At 36.4% G+C, this 27525-nt stretch overlaps 6 protein-coding genes across 7 annotated transcripts; 4 read left to right on the top strand and 2 right to left on the bottom strand.

Moving 5' to 3' along the window:
* Positions 1-922: 922 nt before the first annotated feature.
* Positions 923-9190, bottom strand: LOC132166924 (aldehyde dehydrogenase 22A1). The gene is made up of 14 exons (XM_059577781.1): positions 8967-9190; positions 8829-8872; positions 8176-8280; positions 6155-6282; positions 5437-5559; positions 5072-5225; positions 4636-4739; positions 4474-4552; positions 3767-3862; positions 3458-3595; positions 2505-2720; positions 2017-2208; positions 1447-1590; positions 923-1323 (listed from the first exon to the last, which is right to left on the bottom strand). Exons 1-14 carry the CDS (start codon positions 9076-9078, stop codon positions 1168-1170), a joined length of 1791 nt encoding a protein of 596 aa, XP_059433764.1. The 5' UTR covers positions 9079-9190; the 3' UTR covers positions 923-1167.
* Positions 9191-11538: 2348 nt separating this feature from the next.
* Positions 11539-13838, top strand: LOC132190168 (UPF0481 protein At3g47200-like). The gene is made up of 2 exons (XM_059605108.1): positions 11539-11618; positions 12452-13838. The coding sequence occupies exon 2, from the start codon at positions 12552-12554 to the stop codon at positions 13836-13838; it is 1287 nt and encodes a 428-aa protein (XP_059461091.1). The 5' UTR covers positions 11539-11618; positions 12452-12551.
* A 1053-nt stretch (positions 13839-14891) lies between these two features.
* Positions 14892-16912, top strand: LOC132188193 (universal stress protein PHOS32). Its single transcript, XM_059602601.1, has 4 exons — positions 14892-15143; positions 15833-15942; positions 16011-16129; positions 16521-16912. The coding sequence occupies exons 1-4, from the start codon at positions 14966-14968 to the stop codon at positions 16606-16608; spliced, it is 495 nt and encodes a 164-aa protein (XP_059458584.1). The 5' UTR covers positions 14892-14965; the 3' UTR covers positions 16609-16912.
* A 665-nt stretch (positions 16913-17577) lies between these two features.
* Positions 17578-18410, top strand: LOC132190074 (pectinesterase inhibitor 10). Its single transcript, XM_059604993.1, has one exon. It carries the CDS (start codon positions 17578-17580, stop codon positions 18286-18288), a length of 711 nt encoding a protein of 236 aa, XP_059460976.1. The 3' UTR covers positions 18289-18410.
* Positions 18411-19742: 1332 nt separating this feature from the next.
* On the top strand, positions 19743-23413 carry LOC132188332 (uncharacterized). Of its 2 annotated transcripts, none has more exons than XM_059602764.1 (7): positions 19743-19870; positions 20765-21171; positions 21547-22162; positions 22353-22453; positions 22524-22613; positions 22740-22867; positions 23039-23413. In XM_059602764.1, the coding sequence occupies exons 2-7, from the start codon at positions 20806-20808 to the stop codon at positions 23181-23183; spliced, it is 1446 nt and encodes a 481-aa protein (XP_059458747.1). In that variant the 5' UTR covers positions 19743-19870; positions 20765-20805; the 3' UTR covers positions 23184-23413. The 2 variants fall into 2 exon arrangements, with proteins under 2 accessions (XP_059458747.1, XP_059458740.1); XM_059602757.1 differs by having other exon boundaries at positions 20762-21171.
* Positions 23414-23811: 398 nt separating this feature from the next.
* Positions 23812-26799, bottom strand: LOC132167923 (ubiquitin-conjugating enzyme E2 32). Its single transcript, XM_059578969.1, has 5 exons — positions 26564-26799; positions 25826-25957; positions 25637-25721; positions 24630-24793; positions 23812-24540 (listed from the first exon to the last, which is right to left on the bottom strand). Exons 1-5 carry the CDS (start codon positions 26672-26674, stop codon positions 24133-24135), a joined length of 900 nt encoding a protein of 299 aa, XP_059434952.1. The 5' UTR covers positions 26675-26799; the 3' UTR covers positions 23812-24132.
* Positions 26800-27525: the final 726 nt, after the last annotated feature.

Raw genomic sequence — 27525 nt, 5'->3', positions numbered from 1 at the left:
AGATCTACCGACCGTCGTAGTGCCACAAACAATGGTTGTAAGATAGATTAGCAGCCATCAAGGTGGCTGCTGCCATCCTCAGTTAGGCTCCACCAATGGTCCAATGCTCACCATGCCATCCTCTGTCTTTTAAAAAAGTTTTATATTTTAATTTTTTTTATGTAACAAAATAGTACCTTTAAAAAATGGGTTAAATACCTTTGGTCCCCCTATAGTTTAACGACTTTATTTTTATACACTTGAGTTTTAATTTGTATCACAAATTGTACGTACTCTACTTATTGATGCCTGAACTTGGATCATTTCTAATTTTGGACATTTGTGCTGCGTACTATACAGAAAATTGAACAGGTGGATACCGATGAACACCATCAGCCTAAATCTTCTATAGGGATCGTCGATGTTGCTCTTAAACATGAAATTTTAATTCTATCGTTAATGCCAAGAAACCCACATCCTTACCATTTATACAGACAAAATTTTCCTCCAAACTCTATCCCCGTTTATACTATAGAGAGCGCAAAAGAACATTGTTGCTTACAACATTAACTACTAAGAAATTCACTATCATTTATTTAATCCCAGTGATAAAACATTTATCTCCCTTTATATCAGAGGATAGTCGTAAATAATTTAATATATTTATTGGATTTGAGACAATCAAGCAAGTGTAAGCTTTTCAAGAGTCTAAAATTAGGATTTTTTTTTATAGTATTTAATATTCGTTGTAGAGAAAATCTTAAAATTCTTGAGCGTGAGATAATTATTCAAAAAAAAAAAAAGAAAAAAAAAATAATATAATTTTCATAAATTAAATTTTTTATTAAGATTATACAAGTCCCACCTATTCACACTTATATAATTTGCATGTACTGTAGTTTTTGTTTCGACTTAATTTCAGGTCTTCCACAAGAAAGAGAGATGAGAAGTGAAATTAAATCTGAACCGTTAAAAAAACCACAGCACATTTGTTGTAGTTTCTAAACCAAATCTAGCTGAAAACTCATAAGAAAATGCGTCACCTATTTTGTAACTAAACAAGAAAGCAAAGCAAGAAAAGGAGGCTTGTTAGGATTATGCAAAAGATATCGAAAGGAAGTTAGTCATGTATCTTCGATCATAACTCAGCAAACCCATGAGAGTGTGGCCGATTCTCACATATCATGCTCAGTCGTTTCTTCTCCTACTGTTAGCAGGAGGGTTTTGCTCTGTAAGCATCTTCAAAACATTAACCAGTGCTCGCAATCGGTCCCATATGTTCAGGCCATAGAGGGCTTTAACAAGCAATTCCTGAAACTCAAAACCGTTCTCTGCGACGGGATACTACAGATTGTAGAGCAAGAAGATAATCAGTGTTTTTTCTTTCCCATACTATATATATATATATATAGAGAGAGAGAGAGAGAGAGAGAGAGAGAAGTAATGATAAAAGTTTAAAAAGATAACCTGGATGGGCTTAGGTATCTTTGTTTTAATGAAAGGCCACCATCTGTCCTCAACAACTGATTTTACAAGACAGCAAGCTCGTAACCCTTCAACACCAGCAAATCGTCCAAATCCGCTGTGTTTTACACCACCAAATGGCAGGGACTGAAAATCAAGAGGCATCTTCCATTCAGTGGGGTTAACTACAATAACCCAAGGTTGACTAAAATTTTATCCTCAAATGGTTTGACACAGGTAAGTGTGGCCAAAAAAAAAATAGTTTATGGGTAAAAATGACTAAATCTTCCAATTAACAATTACATCAATAAAAACAGTGTCTTCTTGTTCCTTCCCTAGTGAAGGATGCAGATATACACAATTCAAGTGGTGCACTTACCTATATATACGGCAACAAGATTCTTTTATGTTCATGTATGCTTATTCTTGATGGCAAAAGATTCTTTAAAACAAATATCATCTACATTAATTTTCACCAAGGAATTATATAATCACTCAGTCCCAACATTAAATTTGAAAGATAGTATCATCAACTTTCCATCTATTCTCTTAGGAAACAAATTGTAATATTACCTGACACATGTAATTCGATGCAAAATCATTAATTGCAGCAACTCCACAATGTATCTGTGAAGCTATCACTTTGGCACGGTGTTTATTGCCAGAAAAAACAGCACAGCCCAGCCCATATTTTGAGTCATTTGCAAGCTTCACAACCTCTTCATCTGTGCTAAATTTCATTATTGGCATGATTGGTCCAAATGCCTGCATAAAAGTTAGCAAGCTGTCGTTCAAGTAACTAGTAAAAGATAAAGCATACCTTACATCCATTTGCATTTAAATTCTTTTTTATACCTTATACCAAAAGCACAATTTCACATCAAGAATGGAGTCAATGCAGAGAACAAAAACCATCATCATTGAAAGTACATCAATTAAAACCCTTATTTCAAGATATCCCAAAAGTAATCCAAAACATCTATGACAATATGCACATTTTAGATGCAATGACCAAAGACTCAAGCAAATGCTGCAGAACAGAGCATAATGAGTTTTGCTACCTCCTCTTGCATCAACTTCATTGTGTGGTTTACATCTACAATCACGGTAGGGGGAAAAAACTGATCAACTGCACCTTCACCTATATTACCGAAACTTCCACGTGCAGCAATTTCTGCTCCTTTTTCTAAGGCATCGTTCACAAGGCTTTCAAGCTTTTCAGAGTGCTCTATCAAACATAAGGCTCCCATATCATACTTTCCAGCAAGGGGTGGACCCTGCAAAAGATAATCAAAATAATAGGAAAATGAGTTTAATATTGGAATACGTTAGCTACTTAAAAATGTGAATACTTTTGGTAGCACACTTCAATCAAAGAGCATTGCCATGTAGCAAAGAAACTACCAAGAAAAGTAACATTTTGAAATAGAGGTCAGGTATGTGAAAATATTGCAGGTCCTGTCATTTCAAGGAATTACCTCAATGCCCTAATAAGGCCATTGGCAGCTGGCTATTCCAGTCTAAGCTATGGGTTTCCCTCAATAGTGATGCTTCATTATGTAAACTGTTAAAACCACTGACTGGACATTTAATACTAAGTCTACCCATTGATAGGTCAAATACGCAATTTCATAAAGTCAAATATGCAATTTGAGGCCAATATAGCACTGAAATGTGAAATCAACAGATTTCCTTGCAATGCACCTCCAAGAATGGTGAATTGTGTATCCTAGACTCCAAGGTGAACATGCAGAGGAAACACCAGAAGTAGACAAAGAAAAAGACACAACACAGTTTATTAGGGTCCAAATTTAGATATTTCAATAGTTCTATAAATTACAGTCAAGGACTTAGAGACAAGACTTTGGAGCACCAAGCAATCAACCGACCACCAAGTGCATGCAACTAGTAACTACTTGAACTCAAAGATATATAATTATGAAAAAATAAAACAATTGCTAGACAACCAAAAGAATAATTTTGCATATATAGCATGCCAGATAAATATACTTACAGCTGAAACGGATTTTACTATTTTGGTCACTGCACTAACAAATGAAGAATAAATCTCCCGACGAACATAAAATCTCTCAGCACCAGCGCAGTTTTGCCCACTTGATTGAAGAGCAGCCCTAACAGCAATGTGTGCAACCTATATTGAATTGATCATCTCATGTCAAAAAAAGAAAATGGAAATCAATTCCAATTCACTCTCTTTGATAAATTCAATTCCCACTTAAGAATATCATACACCAACTAGAGACCAGAGAATCAACAAGAATGTCCAAGCCTGCTAGACAATAAAGGTAAGAAGGAACCATACATGATCCACATCTACATCTTCACACACAATAAATGCATCTTTTCCTCCAAGCTCAAGCGTAACTGGGATAAGTTTGTCAGCGGCATTTCTCATTATCTGCAGAAACAGAAAGTTTGCCGATCTAAAAGCAATACAAAAACTAAATTGGGTGTAGTGACTTCTTTGTTATATCAGCAGACAGAACAAAAGTATGCTTACTTTTTAAGGGAACACCATACTATAAAGGAAAGAAGAACATACAAAAGGGTGGAAGAAAATTATGTCCATCCCCTACAAAGTCATCTAAATATGGAGGAATGCTAGGCTTACAAAATATTTTACAAAGAAAACTCTTACAAAGTGATGTGGCACAACATGATTGAGAAGGAGATGAATCCAAATTTTGAGAAATTCAATCATGTTGTGCCACATCACTTTGTAAGAGTTTTTTTTTGTAAAATATTTTGTAAGCCTCTTTTGTAGGTAAGAAATAAAATCACTATATTCAAATTAAAGATGTCTTAATTTGAAAAAAAAAAAAAAAAATGATAATAACAATATTAACTGATACTCATTGGAATTTGCTTTGATAAATGTCTACTCATACTTAAGCCATCAAGAGTTATTGCAAATGAAATATTGATCAAACGATATGAAAGTGACAATCCCCGCTTCACTCATTAGAAAACAAAATCAAGTACATTCAATTGTCCAGAGAAAGATCATACCATCTTACCCACACCAGGTGATCCAACAAATATGACTTTGTCAACAGAAGACACCAGTGCTTCTCCTGTCTCGGCAAACCTTCAGAGAAAAAAGCCTGATCAATGCTACAGAAAAAAATCATGACAATGGAAAAAAAAAAGACCTGAACAAAAATAGCATACCCTGTTACAACTTCAACCAAATTCTCAGGAGCACCAACTGCAGCAAGGGCTGATTGAATAATTTGATGATAGAAACATCCAGACCAACTTGCGTGTTCTGAGACCTAAAATTACAAGCATATGATTTTCTGTCAATATTGAAAATTACACTTCAGTAAAAATCGCTCATCCAAAAAGATATTTACTATATTTGAAGTAAACTCCTCAATCTTTAAGTCAATTTGTCACAGAATATACCCTAGTACCCCATAATATCAGAAGAGCAGTTCACAGGTGCATGTAACAAAGGGTGACATGGATAAAGAGTGTCAAAAAAAACTTAAACTCAAATGCAACAAAAAATAAAAATAAAAACGGTGTAGCAGTGTCAAGTTGTGAAAGTACAAGGCATCCAAAGCGACAGAAAAGAAATGTTTGGCAGTTGGACATTAGATACCTTAATCACAATGCTATTTCCTGAAAAGACTGCTGCTAGCATTGGATTAAAAATATTGTGGAAAGGATAGTTCCACGAAACAATGGCACCAATAACACCAAGGGGGTGAAATTCCACTTTGGATTTCTTGTGAAGCATTGATCTTCCAGAAGATCTACAAATACAGTGATGAATTACATAACTAAAAATAAATAAATAATAATTATATATAGTTTGAACCTAGATAGTTTGCAGCATTGTCAAAGGGAAACTTAGAATCCTTGAACAGGGCAGATTAATGCTGAGACACTATTCACATCATCTGCCATAACCAAAATAAGTGGAAAGACTCTGAGATTCCATAAAATTAATGAAAAAAGAGATACCGGTATTCAGGCTTTAGCCACCGCTCACCCTCTGAAAGAAGCCAAGTGATCTTCTCACATGTTGTCATTATTTCTCCTAAAGAGGCATCTACCATTGTCTTTCCAGTATCACGTGAAGATACCCTAATCAAAATAACAAATGAATTAGGATACATGCATCCCAACCCCCCAAAAAAAACCACACACCAAGAAACCAAGAAAGAAAAAAGAAGAGGGCAACCACGGTGAACCCCCACAAGTCTTCAAGGATTTCAAAGGACGTTAAATACAATAAATAAGAGATTGGGATTTAACCAAAAGAAGAAGAAGAAGATAAGGCATCCTCCTACTCGATGCAGGAACAGAATCCTTACTCGCATATAAGCTGTTGGTGTTTAATTATATAGTTTAGATGCCTCTTTCCACTTACTGGAAAGAGGCATCTACCATTGTCTTTCCAGTATCACATGAAGATACACTAATCAAAATGACAAATGAATTAGGATACATGCATCCCACCCCCCCCCCCCCAAAAACAAACCACACACCAAGAAAACAAGAAAGAAAAAAGAAGAGGGCAACCATGGTGAACCCCCCCACAAGTCTTCAAGGATTTCAAAGGAAAGAAAAACAAATGACACATTTTTTATTCTCAAATGTTTATATCCTTCCATAATTTGTTCAAAGTATATCCTTCCATAAGGCATCCTCCTACTCGATGCAGGAACAGAATCCTTACTCGCATATAAGCTGTTGGTGTTTAATTATATAGTTTAGAAGTATCCGCAAAAACTGGCGCCTTTGCTTGAAACTGCTCTTTGCCCAGATTTTTTGGGCCCTCCTTGCCTGCACCACACGCTCCTTCACCTGAGCAAGTATATTCAAACAGTAGTTTTAGTTGATAGTCACCTTCCTTTGTTGATTTGTATTTTCTGCCAGGTAAGAAGCCAGCGACGGCAATACACACAAACAGACTTACAGACATATTATGTATGTAGATATGTTTATGTATATTTACTTGTATAGATGGATGAATAGCTAGACAATATGGGGATTAAGAATACTTCTGGGAATGGCTATAAACAACTTTAGGGGAAGTGGCACTTGCAAATAAATAGCTATGTATGCACACAAGGAAAATGGATACATGGCTCATACAAAAATATACATGTGCTTATTCACGTAACACCCCAATCTCACATTGGGAAGATGAATAACCCACATAGAATGGGTAGAATATAAAGGCAATCATGGATCCTATGTTCCACATTAGTTCCTTTAGGACTGGCAAAAAGAACACACTTGACCCACCAACCCGATAAAGGTAAACCTGAACACGATTTGTTTAGCTAAATGGGCCAAACCTTTAAACCCGAACCCACCCCTTGAGTCACCTAACACGACCTACTTAACTCGTTTAGTAAATGGGTCACAAACAGGTTGACCCGTTTAGACTCAAACGAGACCTGTTTAACCTGTTTAACCTAACCCAACACGACTCGTTTGACCTATTTCGAACCGAACACGCCCCGTTTGACATGTTTGACCCATTTCAACATATATTTATTTCATAAACGGGTCAAGCGGACCGACCCGTTTATGCCAAACCCTAACCCTATGATTTCACGAGACATGTCAAAAATTGCCAGCCCTAGCTCCTTACTAGGTGAAATTAGGCTTTATAAGTAATTCTAGGGAGCTCTAATTGCAACATGATTATTCCTCTTAGAGTGATAATGCAAATGTAGCTAATACTTTTCCTGGATCATTACAAATGGTATTAGAATAACCTAGTAACGTCATGTAGTACCGGAGCATTGCACAATGTGACCTTGATGAGGATGTCCTAATAGAGTGAGTAGATTATAAAAGCCTTCATGGGTGCTAAGTATCACATTAGTTCCTTACTAGGTGAAACGAAACTTTATAAATGATTCTAAGGAGCTTCAATTGCAACTTGACTAATCATTTTGGAGAGATAGCGCAGATATAGCTAGCATTTTCCCTGTGTCGTTACAATGTATATACCTATAAATGAATCGGTAAGAAAAAAATGACAGATGTGAATATAATGACCAATAAATGGTTGGACAAATGGACATCATGTTTATCTCTGACAACAGCTATCAAAAACTTTAGCAAAATGACACTTCAATTGAAAAGGATAAAGAAGTGGACCACATCTTAAGCAAATCATTGAGCTTATCGCAACAAAATCATGTTATACCAAAATTCACAACTAGAAAGCTCAAATAAATGGTTGAAAGTTAATTGCGTCAACAATTCCATCTATTAGACCAAAAAGGGACTCCTCAAATTAGAAAATCAATTGCAATACACCACAAGCATATGCTGCCACACAAATATTTTGTAATAACAATAAATAAATAAATAATTGAGAAGATTTTCAGTCAATACTTTCCCCCCTTCTTCAGAAGAACCATTGATGATATCAGTTTCAATCAAAAAATGATATGAGTAGGGATCTTAAAATTAGATAGCAGTGGAGAAGGATTCTCATCACCTCCCTCCTCTACTCTCTCCTTTCTAAATTTGAGCTATCATACTCCAGTTTTCTTTCTGCAATGTGTATACTACCACTTTTAAGAGCGCGGACAGAACCCAAAAAAAGTGTAAAAAGTTCATTAATCTCGAACATAGTCAAAATCCAATCTATTTAGAGTTCAAAAAAGTGCGACACAAGAATAAAGCTACCCAGACTTAATTGATCCGAATCCCGACAGGCACAACATCACTAACCTCTGCAGGTGTCAATGCAGGGTAAAATCCCAAGTATTTCATGGTGGCGGGCTCATAGCACTGAACTTTCCTGTCCGCTTGCTGTGTCCTCCCCCTTGGAGGAATCTGCATCCGTGCCATTCACCAATAAAAGGTAAGAAACCAGGCCTCAAATCACATGCTGCAAACTTAAATGCTGGTGTCAATGCAAGAAATGTACATCAAAGGTAATAAGTACTTCAATTGTACTATTCTAGCTTTTCCCAAGGAAAATCACACAATCCATTTTAGCTCTCACAAGCAATACAAAGTACTTCAAAATTTTCAAATCATACAACGAACTCTAAAGTAAAACAAAATTCAAACATACTTAATCAATTTACTTCAACAGATTTGAGTACTTTCTTGCCAGCTCGTTTTCCTTTCTTCTCACAGATCAGATTAATAATCTCGATCACGCGCATTTTGCATTTATAGCCTCGGATTTTTGTATGAATGGGAAAGTAAGAGAAGTAAAAGACCGTAAATTTTGCACAACACGGATAATTAAATTTTAAACAAAAATCTAAAAATTACAAAGAGAAAAAATTCACATAAATTAGTTATCGCAATCAAATTACATGAATAAATAAATAAAATATGTAAAAATAAAGAAAGCGGTTCGGGAAGCTCACATAGATGAAGCTGTTCTCCTGCGTCTGATTCGCATCCTCCAACACTGCCATTGGGAGAAAAAAAAAAAAAAAAAAAACGCAAATCTTCAGCAACACACAAAAAACAGAGCGAGACAGAGAGACAGAGAGACAGAGTACCCTCAGAGACGTCGACGTCGATGGAGGGCACATTGGGAGGAATGAGCATGAAGAGGAATCGACAAATGGCGTAAGCAAACGCGAGAACCAGCAGAGGCCACCAAAACGCCATTTTCTTCCGAGCAAAACAGACAAAAGCAAAGTCTTCGTGGGTGGTGCTTCAGATTTCCGAAAGCGCAAATCAAGAACCCAAAAAGCATCGGAATCTTTTTGTATTTTTAACTTCTTCCTTTTTCTTTTTTTTTTTTTAATTTCTTTTTTCTTTTTCTAACGGAAAGTAGACACCTACGATTACTGGAACGTTCGCTGTGAGTCTTGATTTTTTTTAATCGGGTTTATTCAACTATAAATAGTCCAAGCTATTGTAGGGTTTCATAATCAAAAATACCATCTCCTTTACATAGTTCTCTTAGTTTTTTATTATTTTTTATTACATTATTCATTTTTCTATTTTCGCCCGATGGTTAGCGATTGCGTTAAAAAAATATGTTCTTTGAAGACTCTAACTCCGATAATGAGTTGGAACTAATTAGCAAAATTGTTATGGCACATAAACAATTGAATAAAGAGGAAGGATCTAGATTACGTCATACGTTCATCGGTTGTGATTCTTTGCAAGGCCCCTAAAGGCTTTTTTTTCCGACTATTTTGTTGATTCACCGGTATATCCTCTAAAATTGTCTTGAATGAGGTTTCAGATGAATTATTCTCTTTTTCTTTGTATTCAAACTACGCTAGAAGCTTACGATTCATACCGTACCCATTTAAGAAATTGTGCTGAAACACAATTTATATTCCCTTCAAATGATGATAGTTGCACTTAGAATGCTCGTACTTAAGGTCACCAAATATATCATAGACAGTGGCTATCTACATGACTTGCTATAATAAAAATTCCATAACAATCAAGGGTGGCTACTACTTCATAAATAAACATCATAACTTCGACTTTCAAGGATTTTCATTTGTCGGATATGAATATATTCTCTTTGGACTTCATACAAGTCACTTATATCAATGAGCATAATTTTGTCCTCCTCCATTTGATCGATAATTTGCTTAACAAGAAGCGTCTCTTCCTCTCGAGCATCCGTTCTTTCCATAAGTTCCAGTTTCCTCTCACTTTCTATCTTCCTCTCTTCCTTCATCTCAATTAGTAACCTCACAAGCCTCTCTTCATTAGCATTATATTCTCTTTTTCGTTTATTCAATCACTCTTTTGCAGCCTTCCAAGTGGCCTATGAGCAACTCTACAAGGAGTGTGTGGATGCCAAGAAGAAGTATAAGAATTTTCTCAAAAGACTGACCATGGCTAAAGAAGAAAACAATATGGTTACTTGATTTTTTGGACGCGACCAACAAGAATGGAAGTGCCTTGATAACTAAGAGAGATTCATTTAGCAATAGGGTAATTGAACTTGATTGTGCTATGGATAAATTGAAAGTTAATAACTCTTTGCTGATAGATAGAGTGAATGCTCTAGAAGAATCTCAGTATACCTCTAATGTTGACCTCCTTGTTGAGTCTCCCACTTCTAAACTAAACAAAATCTTTGGCTTTCAAAAATCTTGTGGTCACAAGTGTGGGCTTGGCTTTGATCATAAGGCTTCTACATCAAAAGGCCCATCAGTCAACAAAGGAAAAATGAATTTTGTTCTATCTACCGTGTCTTTGAACAATGCACTACAAAAAAAAAGGCTATAGTAATGACGTGACAACTATTCACTAATTATTGTCACGTCATCATTGAGTGATGTGGCAATTTTTCACACGTTATTAAAAAAAATATAGTAACGTGTTAAAAAAATCCTTAGATTTTCTCTAATTTACTAAATTGCCACTTAGTTGCCTGCTTGCACATATTTTGGCCAAATTGATATGTTACAAAATGGGTCTACTTTTACTTAGAGAGAGAGATAGAGATTGCTAGTGAAGCAAACGAGTTTGAACTGAATAAAGAGAAGGTGTCATTTGGGAAATTGTTCTAAAAGGATATATCTAGAGTAGGATCTCTGTCTCTCTAATCTTGTTCTATAAATATTTAAATATTCCATGCAATTAATTTGGATTCAAATAATCCTCAACGAATCCCTTTCTAATCATAAACCCTCCCGCAATGTAAAAGAATATTTGGGATTTGACCACCCATAAATGTTATTTATGGATCATATGTCTCCTTCACACAATAGTGAGACACATGTTTGCTGCAGGGGTTGTCTAGGCATCATCCAATTGTAACATTTTGTAAAGCTAAAACATGCAGAAATGAGGCAGCTTTAGTAGTTCATATTTCAAGTACAGTGATTCTACTATAATTAATACTTGAATTTACATTTAAGTAATCAATTTTACCTTTGCTTTGTATAAAGATTGCTTTCTGTCGGGGTTTCAGCATTCTTTTCAGATGGGAAGCATGGATCTTTTTCCTACTTTCTGTTCATTATATTGTTTTATCAGTTTCTTTACCCAACTCCACAACCACAAGTCATCTCTGATTCCTATCAATTCTGTGGTTATTGGAGTCAATAAATATGTTGTACCACTAACACTAATGCAGATGGATGCAATTCCTATCATTGGAATTGCCATTCAAGAAGGCTGATCCTGAATCCCTTTCAGAATTCTTTGGAACTCCATAGCCCCCAGGAAAGGTATTGATTATTTATGGCTTCAAATCCCATTTGTTTAAGATCTTGTTTGCATAGTTTGTCTCAATGTACATCAACTAAGCCATCTGTTTTATAATGGTACTCAAATCACTTTAACTCACTGCTGGAGACAGGGCGGCAATCCCTTCACTACTCTGTCTGCCGTCACTCATCTAAATGTCTGTCACCAACACTCTTGCTGGTTTTCACTCTAACCATGCAAAAGTATGGCCAAAACTATTTAGATAGTTATGGTGAATTTATATAGTGAAATCATATGTCATTTTGTTAAAATTTTCACTGCATATAATTATGTAGTATACTTATGATGTTATGATCCTAGTGTCCCTATTCTTGATCATGTGTATATAAGCTCTTTGGTACTCTTTCCTTGCAAGCCGGTTTTCAAGAGTGAGTTCTATCCAAAGTTTGTAATATTTGGTATTAGAGCTAGCCATCAAGTCGAGGGGTTCGAGTCACAGAGGGGGTGACCTATGAGTTAGATTAAAATACTGATAAGTGAGTGGAGCTGCCAAAAGAGAAAGGGTTGCCATTAAGTCAGTGTCTATGGTGAACAAAAGCTTAAATTGATAGGAAAAAGTAAGTTTAATCATTTAATCAATACTTTAGCAACAATCACCAAAACTTAGATAGTAAGATATATGCGTATTACTTTCTCTTTGCCTAAACTGTCTCAATCAAATATACCTGGTAAGTTGAAACCTTAACTCATTATCAAGTTTCTTATTTAGTATCTCTGATACTTCTGCATCAAACGGGATGACATGAATTGTCCCCAAAACTTCCTCTTCATTGTCATAATTATCTTATCACAGAAGTCCAATTGCAGGTCATGTTGGCTTCCTTTGCCCAGAGATAAGATTAAGCATTTCTTTTTGTTGGGTATGTTCCTTTGAGACATATCTCCACCAAAATATGGAAAATAGGAAAGGATCACAAACCAGAGACAATGTTTGTATTGAAATCAGAGAGGATGCTCTTGTAACTTCTATGAGAGAAAAGATGGAAACTGTATCTACTTCAGTTTGTATCTCCAGAGTCCCTGATGAACTTCGCAAGGGAAATGCAAAGACATATATCCCTCACATGGTTTCCATCGGTCCTTTTCACCAAGGAAATGCTGAGCTAAAAGCCATGGAAGACCATAAGTGGCGCTATTTGTACGCAGTCCTCAACCGAAATTCGAACTTTGAAGCAAGCTTGGAAGGCTGTGTGAAAGTGCTTAGGGAGATGGAGCACAGAGCAAGGAGATGTTATTCAGAAACTATCAATCTCCCCACTGATGCCTTTGTGCAAATGATGTTAGTTGATGGCTGTTTCATCATAGAGCTATTCTTCAAGTACGCCTTCAAGAATCTGAGACGCAGAAGTGATCCTATATTTAGCAAACCTGGATTGCTCTTTGACATGAAGTGCAACTTGATTTTACTAGAGAATCAGATTCCCTATTTTGTTCTCCAACGCTTATTTCAAATCATATCAATTCCTAAACAATGTAATCTGTCTCTCAATGAGCTCGTCTTTCGTTTCTTCAACAATATGATACCAGGAGATAAGCAGGCTCTTTGGGAGAAGTTTGACCAAGAAGGGAATCATTTACTTGACATGATCCGCCACTATTTCTTCCCAACAGGCCCAAGAAAGCAGCCAAATTCTGGAACCCAGCAAGGCTTGGATTGTGCAACACACCTCAAAAAAGCAGGAGTTAGGTTCAAGAAGGTAAAACACAAAAGCTTATTAGATGTTAAGTTTGTTAATGGAGTCCTTGAAATCCCATCTCTAGAGATTCATGGGTATACAGAAACACTCTTTAAGAACCTCATTGCACATGAGCAGCGCCACTGTGATAACACACAGCACATTACATCTTATGCCTTTCTGATGGGCAGCCTAATATCCTCTGAGAAAGATGTGAAGTTGCTGGGCAGACGGCAGATTCTCATCAGTGATGAGGGCAAGGAGAAAGAGGTTTCTGAACTATTCAGGAAACTCTGCAGGGATGAGAAAGTGAAGGACTTTTATTATGATGATCTTTTTGAACAAGTGAATGAATACAAGAGAACCAAATGGCATGCAAGTTTGCAGAAACTGAAGTGCAATCGTCCTGCTAAGATTATGTTCATTGTGGCTATTGGGCTTCTTGTTCTCACCTTTGTAGGAAGCTTATTTTCTGTACTCTCATTCTATCTCCACCATAAGTAGTGAAGATGAGGCCATGAGCTAGTGTCTCATCCTTCAATAAAGACATGATTATTTTCCTTCAATTTTAATTTGTCTCTATAATTTGTTAATGGTGTCTATCAGCATTCCAATGTAGCAATCACTGTCATTTAATTTCTGCAGTCAATCCAAAAAATGGCAAAAGAAAAAGTAATGGAATGCAATTTGGCATTAATCCTTCATCTTACAATACTCAAATCAATTTATTACAGAAGTCCAACAATCATTTCACTTCTCCAGCCATGTTCATATGAATCCACAGCCTTTTCTCTTTATGACTTCATGATCCATTCAAACTTAAGAAGAAATGACAACACTTCTTCTAGAAGGAAGGAAGAAATAAATAAAGTAAATGAGGAAAATGGCAATTCATCCTTGACTAATTTCCCTTTCATTTTTTCTGATTGTTTTTCAGGAAGTCAAATGTGTCACATGATTCACATGGGCTGTTTTTCAAGGTCTATCTCAGTAAATAAAACTGTTGCTAGAAAACCAAGTTTCAGGCGGATCTGTCTTACATGCTATTATTAAAATAACTACGTGTATGCTATAGTGTAGGCAACAGCTACGATTGAATCTAAAAGTTAACTTATATTTAAAAGCTTTTAATAAGAAAAAGAAAATGAAAAGAGATTTTTTTAGAACAATCTTAACCGTTGCTTAAACTACACCGTATAGCATGTATAAGCCGGATCCGTTTCAGGCAACTTCAACACTGAAATCGTCATCTCCGACAGCGATTCAGACAAACACAATCGACAAAACACATTATTATGTCCACTTGCAGTGTTGGGTGCCGTTGCATTCTCCACCATTCAAACTTCAAAAAATCAAAAGTAAAGAAAAGTTGCTGTCCTCCGTGAAGCACCACATCCCCACATATCCACCGTCGATCATCATCACAACATACACTATATTCGATCCTAAAAGACAATCCAACGGCTCGCACGAACCGTGTACGAGAAAACCTCACATGCATATTGATATCCTACAATACATGCCACTTGCTTTAAAAGGGGTAGCCTTTGCCAGCAGTTGCCATCATCTTTCTATTATTTCAGACAGACAGACATTTAACGTACACGTATTCGTCTGAGAGAGAGAGAGAGATGGAGGTGGCGCGGAGAGTTGCGGTGGCGGTTGACTTCTCGGATTGCAGCAAGAGAGCGCTTAGATGGGCGGTCGACAACGTTGTTCGGGACGGCGACTACCTTATCCTCCTTACCGTTCGGCCCTCAGGCAACTACGAAGAGGGCGAGATGCAGCTCTGGGAAACCACCGGTTCTCGTAATTCTCTCCCTCTCTCTCTCTCTCTCTCTCTCTCTCTGTGTTTCTCTCAATCTTTTCTTGGGCTCTGTTTGTTTCCTGAGAAATTTCTTTTTTTTTTTTTTTTTTTATTTCTTTTTATTTTTTTATAAAAAAAATATCTCAGATCATAGACGTTATGGGAAATGGAAGGTTAAGCATTTGTTTTTTTCCTGATGAGGAAGGGGTTGTGTTAATATGCTAATAAAGCTGATCTCTGATTACTCCTAAATAAGAGGTCTTTTTTTTTTTTTTTTTTTTTTTTGCCTAATGCTTGGATGATGATTAAATTTCTCTTCGAATTTTCACTTTTCTTCTTAACGATCAGAAGGGTAGATTTTTGGATAGTGGGTCTCTTTATTGATATATGGGAACAAGAGATGATGGATTCTTCATTGAAATTGGTTATATGCTTTTTACAGTTAAAGGAGGTGGATTTTGATATATTACCATCCACTTCCAGGATCTATGCAGGAAAAAACCTGACTTTAGCGGTCTCCTATGTTGCAAATTCTTCAATTGTTTGGATTTTTAAATGTTATTGTCTCAAAAGATTTTTGATGATTGAATCTATTAAACAAGTGTTTGGTTTAAATTCAACACTCTTTTTCCTTTCCTGCTATTGTTGCTTATGGATGATGTTTGTTTGTTTGTTTATTGCCTATATGCAGCGTTAATCCCTCTAATTGAGTTCTCTGATCCTGTCATTATGAAGAAGTATGGAGTGAAGCCTGATGCTGAGACCCTGGACATTCTCAATACTGCCGCTAGGCAAAAAGAGGTAGATTTCTTGATACTTCTGATATTAGTGTAATTCTCAACCATAATAACCTTGTGAGGTGGGAGCAGATTGTGGTGGTCTTGAAGATCTACTGGGGAGATCCTCGTGAGAAGATATGTGAAGCAATTGATAATATCCCTCTGAGTTGCCTTACTATAGGAAACAGAGGGCTGGGCAAGCTTAAGAGGTAAAACTCCATTCTTGGAATCAACTGTGGTGTTTGGTTAAGGTTCATTTTGGATTTTTTTTACTTTTGTTAATGCTCTATCCATTACCTTGGCAATCAAGTTAATATTTGACTTCTTAATTGAGGCAATGATGTGACACCAAGCTACACTTTTCTCCTCAGTGGGAGAGCTTTTTCCAAAATTTATCCACCATTTGTTTTGAGTATGAACAGAATATGCATGTTTGTTGCCAACTTTCTTAGGAAAAATTATTTTTATTTCAATGAATGCCTGGATGGATCCTAAGGTGAAGTGTTAAGGGTTCATATGAAAAATTGCTGAGGCACAAGTTAGTTGATTGCAGTGCATTTTGAAATTTGATTTGGGTTTGCTTTTGTTTGAATTTTACAGGGCTATATTAGGCAGTGTGAGTAACCATGTGGTCAACAATGGCACCTGTCCTGTTACTGTGGTGAAGAATGTGGAGCGTGAACATTAGTTCCTTTTCCTGTATGTGCTCAAGGAATAACTGCAATGCTGTCTATGCTTCAACTGGATTTCTTTTGGCAGCCAGAATCCTACTTCTCTTGGTCTCTTGTCAAATAAAGCCTGCAATCTGTAGCTTGAGTTTGGAGTTAGTGTATTCTAGGGTATCCTGTGTGATCTATTCTGCAAATTCTTGTATAGCAAGCAAATTCACTGTTTAGTCAACGTTTTGGATGTTCTTTTGTTGGTTTTTAGTAAAACAATCGAAGCAAGTTTTGCTTTGGAATTAAGAAATCAAACAAAGAAATTGCCTCTTAGCTTGTTTAATCTTATAACACCAATGACTTTCGCTTTGTTGAAGTTCGTTTTTTCGATTACGTTACATTGCCTCTGTTTCTCTAATTAATTTTTCTCGGATTAAATGATTAACTCCATTATTTTCTATTAGCTTAAACTTATGAGATAATGCACAGATAATATGAGAATTCTCCGAAAGCAATACATTTCTTCTAAATTAAGCAAAGAAAAGAACAGAAATCCTCCTCTTAAGGGGGAAAACATAAACAAATTGCCTATTTTGATCTGCCCTAGTTGCAGAAAGCATGACACTAGTGATGGCCTCATTCCATTACAAATTTACAAGCATTTTCACGTGGTGATTTTCATTCTTTTCCTATTAAGCTTAGCTTGAATCTTTGTTCAGTCTTTAATTATAAACATTATCTTAACCAACACCAACAGAGGAAGCTAAATTAAGGTCATCTAAAAAACACCATCCACCAATCCAATTGTTTCGTGGGGGCAAAATCCATGACCACCCATACACTATATTTATAGATTACCTCCGTGAAACCATGCCAACTGCAAGTAATACTCATTTTGCCTTCCTATTTTCCTGGATACCTGCCTTTTGCCTTCCCCTTTACTCATTTTTCTTCTTCTCCTCATTTTTTCTTCCCATTTGCAAACAAGCCAAGAAATAATGGGGAGGGCTAACAACAAGAAAATACCACTCATCATCTCATTCTTCTCTCTTGTCTTCTTCAACTCGGCGCGAGCCCTGTGTGTGCCACGCAACTCGTCAAACCATCACGCCTCTCCACCATCGCATTCTCCTCCGAAGGTAGATCCTCCCACTAGCCATATTTCTGCCCCGTCTCCATCGGTATATCCTCCGTCCGAGTCCGTTTCACCGTCGCACTCTCCACAGGGACAACCTTCAACCGCTCCTTCAGGATCTCCATTAGTTTCTCCTAGTTTACCAACAAATCCCGCCATCAAAAAAACATGTGACGCCACAGACTACCCTGCTCTTTGCCTCTCCACCTTAGCTCCATTTCCGATCGGCAAGACAGACCCCCTCTCTGTGCTAGAGTTGGCAGTAAGGGCTTCCATCCAACACACAACCAAGGCGCTGGCCAAGGCTACACAACTCGCAGCCGGAGCCGACAGCTCCGAATCCATCTTGGACTGCAAAGACATTTACGACGATGCTCTAGATAACTTTGAGAATGCCATGGATGCAATCCATCCTCGTGACATTGGCACAGTCAACACCATGCTTAGCGCGGCTTTGACAGACTTTGACACATGCGAGGATGGATTTGATGGAGAGTCCCCATTTTCTTCCTACGATGACAAGGGTACCAAGTTGGCTAGCATTTGCCTTGCCATTGCTTCCTTGGTGAAGTGATATGTTTCTTGGTGAAGTGATATGTTTCATTCTCTTCCTAAGAGATTGAGAAGCTCTCTTGGGATTCAATTTATAAGAGTTATAACAGCAATAAAAAAGCTTTGTAACGTATCAAATGTGACTATCGGTGAAGTTTGTAAAATAGGATGGTTTGGTTTGAATGAAAAAAGTTTCACAAATTTGTATTACCATTATCTTCATGAGCATGTATGTTTTTTTAGGTTATTAATTTCTTGTACCAAAGAGATTGCATTGTTAATCACAAAAAAATGAGTTTAAATCATTTTCCCCTTCCCCGAGAGGAGAGGAGGGACGAGCTCCTTCTCTTACATATTTGACTAGTAGGGGTCAATAAATTTTATATTTTATATATATTCTCTTACAAATTCAATAGATCAACCATTAGATTTGTAAGGTCTATTATTAACTTATGTGGAGCCCACATAAGTCCACACATCTGATGGTTGATTTGTAAGATGAGATGAGCCAAATATAAAAAAAATATTGACCTTCACCATTTCTCAAGAAAAACAAATATTTAACAAAAAAATGTGTTCGTGAACCGTTTACGCCACATGTGGTGTGATACTCTTTATGAGTCAATCTTGCCTTTCCTTTTGCTAGAGGTAAAAAAAAATGATTACAATTAACAGTTATCTGCAAAAATCAAAAAGCGTAATCGCTTAGATGGTTAGTAAAATTTATTAACCACCTCCACTAACCGTTTATGCTGGCGCCTAGGTGGTTAACTAGCTGTCAACAGTTAATAACCCTGATAATTGTTAACTGCTTTTTAAAGAAATTTTTTTTAAAAAAGTTTTTAAAAAAATTAAAAAAAACGACGTTATTTAATGTATTTTTATATTTTTTAACGGTTAGTGGGCAGTTAATAACCATCGACATTTTCACTCCTATCTTTTGGATAAGTTGATGAATGTATTTTTTGACATTTTCATTAGTAATTTTAGCTAAAAATGTAAAATAACTAGTCATTAAGAATGCTCTAATTGAGTTATTTTTATTTTATTCTTTTATATTTATTTAAAAACCTAAAATTATTTCTTTTAAGGCTAGCCTGTAGTACTCGCTCTCCATCAAATTCAAGTTTTTTTAAGAGAAATGATTAGTATTAATATTTTATTGATATATATTTTTATATTAATTGACAAATTAATTATTAAATTTATGGATTACAAATAAGTTAATAGTAGATTTCATAAATCTAATAGTTAATTTATTAAATTTGTAAAAAAATAAGAAAAATATAGATAAATTATTCAAATGAAATATATATATATATATATATATCACCGAGACGAGAAGCTTTTAAGCAAAAAAAAAAAAAAACTGCATAAAATATTTGCTTAGCAGACGTAAAAAGAAAAAAATAATAATAAAAAAATGGAGAGAAATGGAGCAGATAAAGAGTCTCTGCCAGACTGCGACCTTTAAAGCAAACCAAAAACCAGTCTCAAAGGGGCAAAACTCCACTCTCTCACGCTCTTAACCACACTTCATACCCTACTTTGCTTTGAGTCTCCCACTTCTTTTCCTGGCCACCCAGGGTTTCTGCTTGCCTGAGGTTGAGCGCCATGCTTTTCTTTTAGTTTCTGCCTTGCTTTCTTTTTTATTTATTTTATTTAAAAAACAAACTTTCTCAAGCATTGTTTGTTTCGAGGGAAATTTTTTCATTTTTCTTCTGGGAACAATGGGCCCCAGGAAATAATTATAAGAAAAAAAAAATAGTTACCTTTTTATTTTTTTTAAAAATATTTTAAAGAAGAAAGCAAGTTATGAACGTTTATGATGCTTGCTAAGTCTCCAGCCAAGTGGTAAAGACAGAATCCGACTGGCCCTATGGTCATTTGTGGCTTAGATGAGATAATTTAGCTTCAAAATGATGACTTCTTGGTTTATACTTTTTTCCTTGATAACTGAACACAGCATTGTTTCATTGTCATTTTAAGTTCAGAGATTTTCTACTCATTCTGTACATTGGTTTGAGAAGTAATACATTGTATTATTCACTTTTAACTGATGGGTAACTCTTAATTTTCAATTTCAGTTGTTATTCTGTTATATAATTTTCGTAGTTGCATTTCAACTCATTCTGTACATTGGTTTGAGCAGTAATACATTATATTATTCACTTTTAACTGATGGCTATCTCTTAAATTTCATTATCAGTTGTTATTTTGTTATATAATTTTCACATTTGCATTTTTTGTTCTTTCTGATAGGGTTTCTCTTCCAATTGGTATGTTTATATATGTATGTATGTATGTATGAATATATGCATTTCTCTTTTTCTAATTTTCTTCATCACTTTTAACTGATGGCCTAGTTCTCAGTCTAGAACTGGTCATTATCTGCTAACTTTGTCCATTGTTATTATGCACATCACCATTAGGTCTCCTGCTTTGTTATTATTGAGTTCTGCTGATCTTCCTCTCATCATTTTGTAATTGTGTAGCAGCAGTAAAACCACAATAGCAGTGTTGCAAATTTTTGATATGAATGGAAAGCTTTGGTGGGTCCAAAGTTGCTGTTATTGGCTGCCCTGTGAGGAAGAAGAGGAGTCGTGTATCTCGTAGACCTCACCCTGATTCACAGACATTTCTACAGAGATTTAATTTTTTCCCATCATCACCACAACCTTTAGGCAGTGGAAGACACAATGAAAACAAGAATTTTAGTGATGCAATAGTTGTTCCTGATGGATTAGGAGCTGAAAACAAGCTGAAAAAGCTAAAGCTCAAGGTTGGTGGTGTTACTCATACTATTCACGCCAAGTCTAGCAACGACTTAAGTGGTGATTCCTTGGTCACAAATGTTAATCACTGTTTTGATGGCCCTAAGCATCATGAGAAGCGGCTTCTGCAGGTATGTTGTGTTGATCCTCGTCAATCAGATTGCAAATTGTTCTTATTTTAATGGAAGGATGTACTTCTACAGAAAACAAGAGGCTTATTCGGGACATTTCTAGTCCAATGGTTTCTAGATTAGCTCATTGAAGAGATTTAATAGATTCACATATCCGTGGCTTTTTGAAAGGATTTAATTTCATCCGATCTGAGGTTGATCTACCTTTTATCTTTTCCTCATATGACCTTTTCCATCCATTATGGAGGAGTTTTTTCCTCTCCCTTATATAATGTATAAGATATTCAAGCATATACTGTTTAGATGTTATTGTGTTTATGGGATATTATTCTTAAATTATGTAAGAAAAGCTTCTCATTAATATGTTTGATGCAGGATATTGATGCCAATCATGTCTATCCTTTGGACAAGGGGAATGACCTTAAATATAAATGGAAGGATTTTTCCAAAACTGGTTCTAGTTTTGGAAAGGAATATTCTACAAGGGGAATGACATCTAAGGGAAGTCCTTCTCTGATTTATGAGCCAGTTCGCAAGAGTAACCGGGTTCCTAAAAGACGAGTCTTGGATGTAGGAGTTAATGATAATGATGATGAAGATGAGGAAATCCGATTTCTTGGGAGACTGAATGCTCCAAAAATGCCTGAAGATTATGAAGATGAGAAGATTAGTCAAGTGGCTGATGGCATGTATGGTGATAATGTGGAATATTATGGATCGCCAAGATCAGGAAAATATGGTAGAAAGAAGTCAAAATCAGAGAAAGTATATGAGGATAAAGATTATGTGGAAGAAGAAAAAGAAGCAACCTTAGATGTTGAATTTGAATATGAAGGGAAGAAGTTGAAAAAGGGATCTCTTGATTTATTTGTACAAGGAAGAAATGTATCGACTCCCACTACACGCAATCGGGCATTTCAATCTGGCAAAGACGTTTTATCTGGATCTGGTTTGGGTATTACTGACCTCTCAAATGGGGCTTCATCTAAAAGTGAGCATTTATTTTTGTCATGCTACTGTTATTACATTTTTCCATATAATGTACATTTCTGTGCCAAGTACCATTAATGAATTGAATTTGTAGTGATAAGATAAACGCCCCGTATATCTAAATGTGTGTATGTGCATATATATTGAACCTTTTTACTTGAATAATTCCATCATTGGTTGGTTGATGACAGGGAAAAAGGAGAAACTGTCTGAAGTAGAACAGCAATTAAAGAGAGCTGAGGCTGCACAGAGACGTAGAATGCAATCAGAGAAGGCTGCTAGGGAGGCTGAGGTTTGCTCCATCATGTCATGCTTTATTTGTCTATTGGCAAGTAAACTACCTCACTTTCTTTGTGTTTTAGGCTGAGGCAATTAGAAAAATACTTGGTCAAGATTCTGGAAGAAAAAAGAGGGAAGAGAAGATGAAGAAGCGGCGAGATGAATTAGCACAGGTCGCCGAAGAATCGACAAACATCCTGCATTTTCTTTCTTCTTTCATTCATTTTCTTCTCAGAATCTCAATGTTAAGTTTCTTCACCCTTGCATCTGAAATCAATTTTCATTGTTATGTCATGCAGGGAAAGGCTGCTAACGCCATTACACTTGCATCAAACACTGTCAGATGGGTCATTGGTCCTACAGGGACAATTGTTACATTTTCTGAAGATGTGGGTCTACCAAGTATATTTGACCCTGTGCCCTGCAGGTAAAAGTTTGCTTTTTCTTGTTTTTGTTTTTAATCATTATTATTATTTACCCATTCTTCTTTCTTCATATATATATATATATATATATATATGGTTGTGTTTTCCTCCTTGTACTTGATCGATGTCATTACATTTGATTGTTTGATGGGGTTAAATTTTGTGAGTTTCAGTTATCCTCCCCCACGAGAGAAATGTGCAGGTCCGAATTGCACAAATTCATACAAGTATCGGGATTCCAAGTCGAAGCTTCCCCTCTGCAGTCTCCATTGTTACAGGGCAATACACCAGAAGATGCAACCTCTACTTGCCTGCTGATGTCATCCCTTCTCTTCTCACGTAATGTCTGCAACATTGTAGTTTTGTCTGGTGATGGTTGGATTAGCAGGTGGAATTTCATCGTTTTGAAGTGATGCAAATTGAATATAAGTCTGGTGGGTAGCCTCATATCTCTGTGGAGATCAATTTTTGAAAATGGAATGAATTGTAGGGGAAGGGATTGGATATATATACATATATATTACAAAAAATTTTATGCTTGAATTGAAGTGAGATCCTGCAAATCCTGGCATATTAGCTTATGTTTATGCCATTAAAGCTTACATTGATGCCTAGGAGATTGGATTCCTTTCCATTGGTTTTGAATCGATATTATTATTTTCTTTCGATGGCTGGATTCAAAACAATGCTGGGTTGGGATTTGAAAATATAACTTTTTAAAATACAGTTAAGCGTCGGAAAAACAGCAGTCTTTAAAGTTGCAATTTAGTGTTTAAAATCGTGCAGTTTATAAAACTTTTCATCATGCCTGCAATTAGAAATTGTAATTTTTTTAGAAAAGCACTTAAATTATACATTTTCTGTGATTTTGACTTAAAATTACACTTTTTGTCTACAAAATCGCATTGCTAAATTTAATCGCCCATCAGAAGAACAAGTCCAACCCTGAGAAGTAAAATATGGATTAGTTAGATTAGAAGCTTGTAGTTCATAGAGTCATCAATAGGCATTTCACACGCATACAAAAGCTCACAACACAGGCAGTACCAGTTATGGATGGTCACGCTTACAGTTGCAAACAGGTTGCATATCAACATTATTAGTTACAACAACTGGATATATATATCGAGGGAACCATAATAGAATAATATATGCAAACTCTTCAAATTTAAATGAAAACCTTGACTAGATCAAATATGTAATACTTTCCAATAACTATACCGCACGGGTCTTGAATTGTAAAGCCAAAGCTTAAACTACCAAATATCTAAGATCCGTCTGTGAATAGGCCCCCATGTCCGCTAGATTTCATGAACTTTTTCAGCAAAAGAACAACAATTGCAAAGGTGAGTCCAACAGCAGCCCATGTAAACAACCTGTCATCGGCCGCTTTATGAACCCTCGTTTCTGGCTTTTGTAGTGGCTGATCTCTTGAGCCACTGGATGGAATCTCCCTTGATGCCCTAACTCCACCAGGGCTCGAATCAGCATTTACAGGGCCCTCTTGCACTTCTTCAACAATCCTGTCACCTACTGTTGGAATTTGGAGCTCCTCCCCAGCATTTTGAGAATCCTCCTGGGCTTCACCCTCCCTGTTTGTGGGCTGTTCTTCTGGAGCCTGAGAGGAGCTGACTTGAGGAACAGGGGGTGCCTTGCTTAGCATATATTCATGAATCTGTGGTATTCAAATATTCATTACAACAGGATTTGGCAATAATAAAATAAAAACATGCAACTGGGAAGAGAACTTAAGTACTACTATACCTCATCAATTAGTTTTTGACGTTCACCAGTCCCAAATTTTGGGGGTGCATCACGAGACTTGACAGCCAAAGTTCGCCTCTCTTCCTTCTTGTAGTCTAGTGAGCCCAGTGCACCATTTGGGTTGGTGGGCATGAATGCAATAAGTGCAACTAATGCAGTCCGCACTGCCAACAGCAACACAACATTAGCCATGTGAGAACTATAGCCAGAATGGGCAATTTTAAAAGGTTGAGAAACTCTCATTTATCATTTTGAATGGACCAAGTATCCATATGCATGTGAACCTAAATCACCATTGGTCATTAAAGTAAAGATAGGAAGCAAAAATGAAGAAAATGTAGGTTTGACATTGATACATTGCCAGTGGAATCCAATCAAGCACCACACAACATGAATCAAACAAACAAACAGATACACGTGTATTGATCAAATTTTAACTGTCTTTCATCTTATATACCAAACCATGTCCACCTCAGAGCCTAGTCTACTCCTATGAGCATGTCAATAATTGCAAAAGAGCTAAATAGTAGAAATAAAAAGACCAAGACAAAGCTCGTTATACAGCTCTATTCCCATGCCATGCAACTAAGACAAAGGCAACGAGACAAACGTATAATTTCCCCAGAAAAACTTATACATATATCAATATTGATGTGATCATGGACTAAGCAATCCAACTACAATGTTAGACCAACTGTCATCCTATGAACCTATATATCAAAACCAAGTCACATTGAGTTTCAGGCCTGGGCAAACAAATGAATATTACTGCCAAAAGCACAAGATCAAAAAAAAAATAAATAAATAAAAAAAAAAAAGTGAGAGTAAAAGGGTTAAAAGAAGGCATACGCTAAAGCTACTTAGCAATTTCATAGTGGACAGAGGTTCATAGCATTTTCATTTTCATGAGGCAAACATAGCAACCTAATGAGTTTAGGAATCTGTTACTATCTCTGGACATAATTTTGCACAAACATCAGAAATGCGTATAGAAGAATAACATTTACCACTCCATGATGGCTGCCAGTGCTCGGGATGATGATTTGATATGCTTAAGCAAATCTTGGTTTGGGTTTCGAATCGACCATTTGGCTGAACAAACCACAGTATAACTCATTAGCACATCATAATTGCATGACTAAAATAACGATTGGTCCAACCCAGTTAATATTTTAGGGCAGAAAGCAAAATCTTACGGTGAGCAACATAAATGAAGGAGGCTTAAATGGGTACTCCGCAGGCAACTGGATCCGCCCATGATAGATTCCACCCTCGAATTCAGTATCACAGGGTCCCCTGATTGCAAATTGCCATTCAAATATGTTCTCCTGAAACCAAATATCAAAAGCTTACACTACTGATAACACAACATTAGTAGAAATTAGCCCAAATTGCATTCAATACAAATACTTCCACAATTCTACCCACTAGGGTTCCTTTTTTCTTTCTAATTTTTATAGGAAGAGGGATCTGGGGTCACTGAAAAAACAAAGAAAACCCAAAAGATTGAAGTATACAATTAAAAAGAAAAATATCCGTATAAAACCATTCAACAGCTACGAAAATACCTAAACCTACACAAGAATATTATTAGATAAAAAAGAAACAATTCTTCTAATCTGACTTCAGCTATATGGTTAATAAGGTCATTATTTCTTTACTTTCAGCTAATTGCATAAACCAAAAAAAAAAAATACAATTTGAATAGATTAATACGGCCACTAATTCTCTAATTTCAGCTAATTGCATCGACCCGAAATAGAAAAAAGTGAAAATTTCATTCCCAATTGCCGCACAGATCCAGAAAACTACATATTAAAGTTAAATCGATTCAAACCCACCAAATCTACAAATTTAACAATTTCATTAATCAAATTAAAAAATACATATAAAAAAAAAAAAAAAAGACTCATTTGAAAGCGCAAAGCAAAAACCTCGAGAGGTAGACTCATGAAATCCTCGGACGGATTAGATTGCATCTCCTTGAGCTCCTGTAGAATCCGCTTCACCGCCGGGTTCTTCCGGTTGTACTTGTCCTCCGCCATTCGATCCGACCAGCCGGCCCCCGCCGATTAAACCGTATCTACGCGACCCCTAAACGTATAGGTATACGTCCGTCGACAAAAAGAACTCTGCAGATTTACGAGAGAAAGATGGAGGGTTGTTTTCCTGGTCTTTATTTAGATTTAAAGATATTTTCTTTGGAGCTTACACGTCAATTCGTTGGTCGTTTCCTGACGTGTCAGCTATCTATTGGACCTTTGTGGATCGGTCAAGAGAGTGGAACCGATTTTGAAATCATCACCAATCCCCAGCAATAGCTGGGGAATTGCTGATGGGTTTTGTTTTTTTTTTTTTTTTGGTTATTATGGACCGCTGGATGTCTAAATCTTGCTCTATGTGTCCCATTCAAAAAATATAATAAAATATTATATATATTTTAACAAATAAATATAAAATCAAATAATAAAAAAATTTTAAAAAAAATTAATTTAATAATATTGGGTGGCTGACCACCCTATTTTCCACCATAGAGGTGGCCGGCACCACCCCCATGGCGAACCACCCCCTAAGACCAAACCAAAAAAAATTTTGTTTTGGGTTTGGCCCGAAGCCACCCCCAAGGGCTGGTTGGGGGCTAGGCCCTAGGGTGGCTTCGGCCACTGTGGGGGGGGTTTGGCGCGACCTGCCAGCCCTATAGGGGCCAAACCCAAAAAGAATTTTTTTGGACTGATCCCCAAGTGGTACGAACTTCACCCACAGGGCCATGGGGTGGCATTTGCAGGCACCCATGCTGGTACAGGGTGGTTGGCCACTTGTGTGAAGTGGGCGTGGGGTGAGAATTAAACCTTCAAATTAATTTTATTTATATTTATTTGTTAAAATATATATAATA

The sequence above is a fragment of the Corylus avellana genome, chromosome ca1 (assembly GCF_901000735.1).
Source record: "Corylus avellana chromosome ca1, CavTom2PMs-1.0".
Classification (NCBI taxonomy): Eukaryota; Viridiplantae; Streptophyta; class Magnoliopsida; order Fagales; family Betulaceae; genus Corylus; species Corylus avellana.
This window is presented reverse-complemented; position numbering and strand designations above follow the sequence as displayed.

Excerpts from the sequence above, each read along its gene's own strand:
- LOC132166924 (XM_059577781.1), bottom strand. The coding sequence starts at position 9,078 with ATGGCGTTTTGGTGGCCTCTGCTGGTTCTCGCGTTTGCTTACGCCATT. Across the intron at positions 3,596-3,766 it reads AAGATGTAGATGTGGATCAT|GTTGCACACATTGCTGTTAG; the intron begins GTATGGTTCCTT and ends AATTCAATATAG. Across the intron at positions 1,591-2,016 it reads CATCGAATTACATGTGTCAG|TCCCTGCCATTTGGTGGTGT; the intron begins GTAATATTACAA and ends CTTGATTTTCAG.
- LOC132190168 (XM_059605108.1), top strand. The coding sequence starts at position 12,552 with ATGGAAAATAGGAAAGGATCACAAACCAGAGACAATGTTTGTATTGAA.
- LOC132188193 (XM_059602601.1), top strand. The coding sequence starts at position 14,966 with ATGGAGGTGGCGCGGAGAGTTGCGGTGGCGGTTGACTTCTCGGATTGC. Across the intron at positions 15,144-15,832 it reads CTGGGAAACCACCGGTTCTC|CGTTAATCCCTCTAATTGAG; the intron begins GTAATTCTCTCC and ends GCCTATATGCAG. Across the intron at positions 16,130-16,520 it reads GGGCTGGGCAAGCTTAAGAG|GGCTATATTAGGCAGTGTGA; the intron begins GTAAAACTCCAT and ends TGAATTTTACAG.
- LOC132190074 (XM_059604993.1), top strand. The coding sequence starts at position 17,578 with ATGGGGAGGGCTAACAACAAGAAAATACCACTCATCATCTCATTCTTC.
- LOC132188332 (XM_059602764.1), top strand. The coding sequence starts at position 20,806 with ATGGAAAGCTTTGGTGGGTCCAAAGTTGCTGTTATTGGCTGCCCTGTG. Across the intron at positions 22,163-22,352 it reads AAATGGGGCTTCATCTAAAA|GGAAAAAGGAGAAACTGTCT; the intron begins GTGAGCATTTAT and ends GGTTGATGACAG. Across the intron at positions 22,614-22,739 it reads GGCGAGATGAATTAGCACAG|GGAAAGGCTGCTAACGCCAT; the intron begins GTCGCCGAAGAA and ends TATGTCATGCAG.
- LOC132167923 (XM_059578969.1), bottom strand. The coding sequence starts at position 26,674 with ATGGCGGAGGACAAGTACAACCGGAAGAACCCGGCGGTGAAGCGGATT. Across the intron at positions 25,722-25,825 it reads CTTCATTTATGTTGCTCACC|CCAAATGGTCGATTCGAAAC; the intron begins GTAAGATTTTGC and ends TGGTTTGTTCAG. Across the intron at positions 24,794-25,636 it reads CTGGCAGCCATCATGGAGTG|TGCGGACTGCATTAGTTGCA; the intron begins GTAAATGTTATT and ends TGCTGTTGGCAG.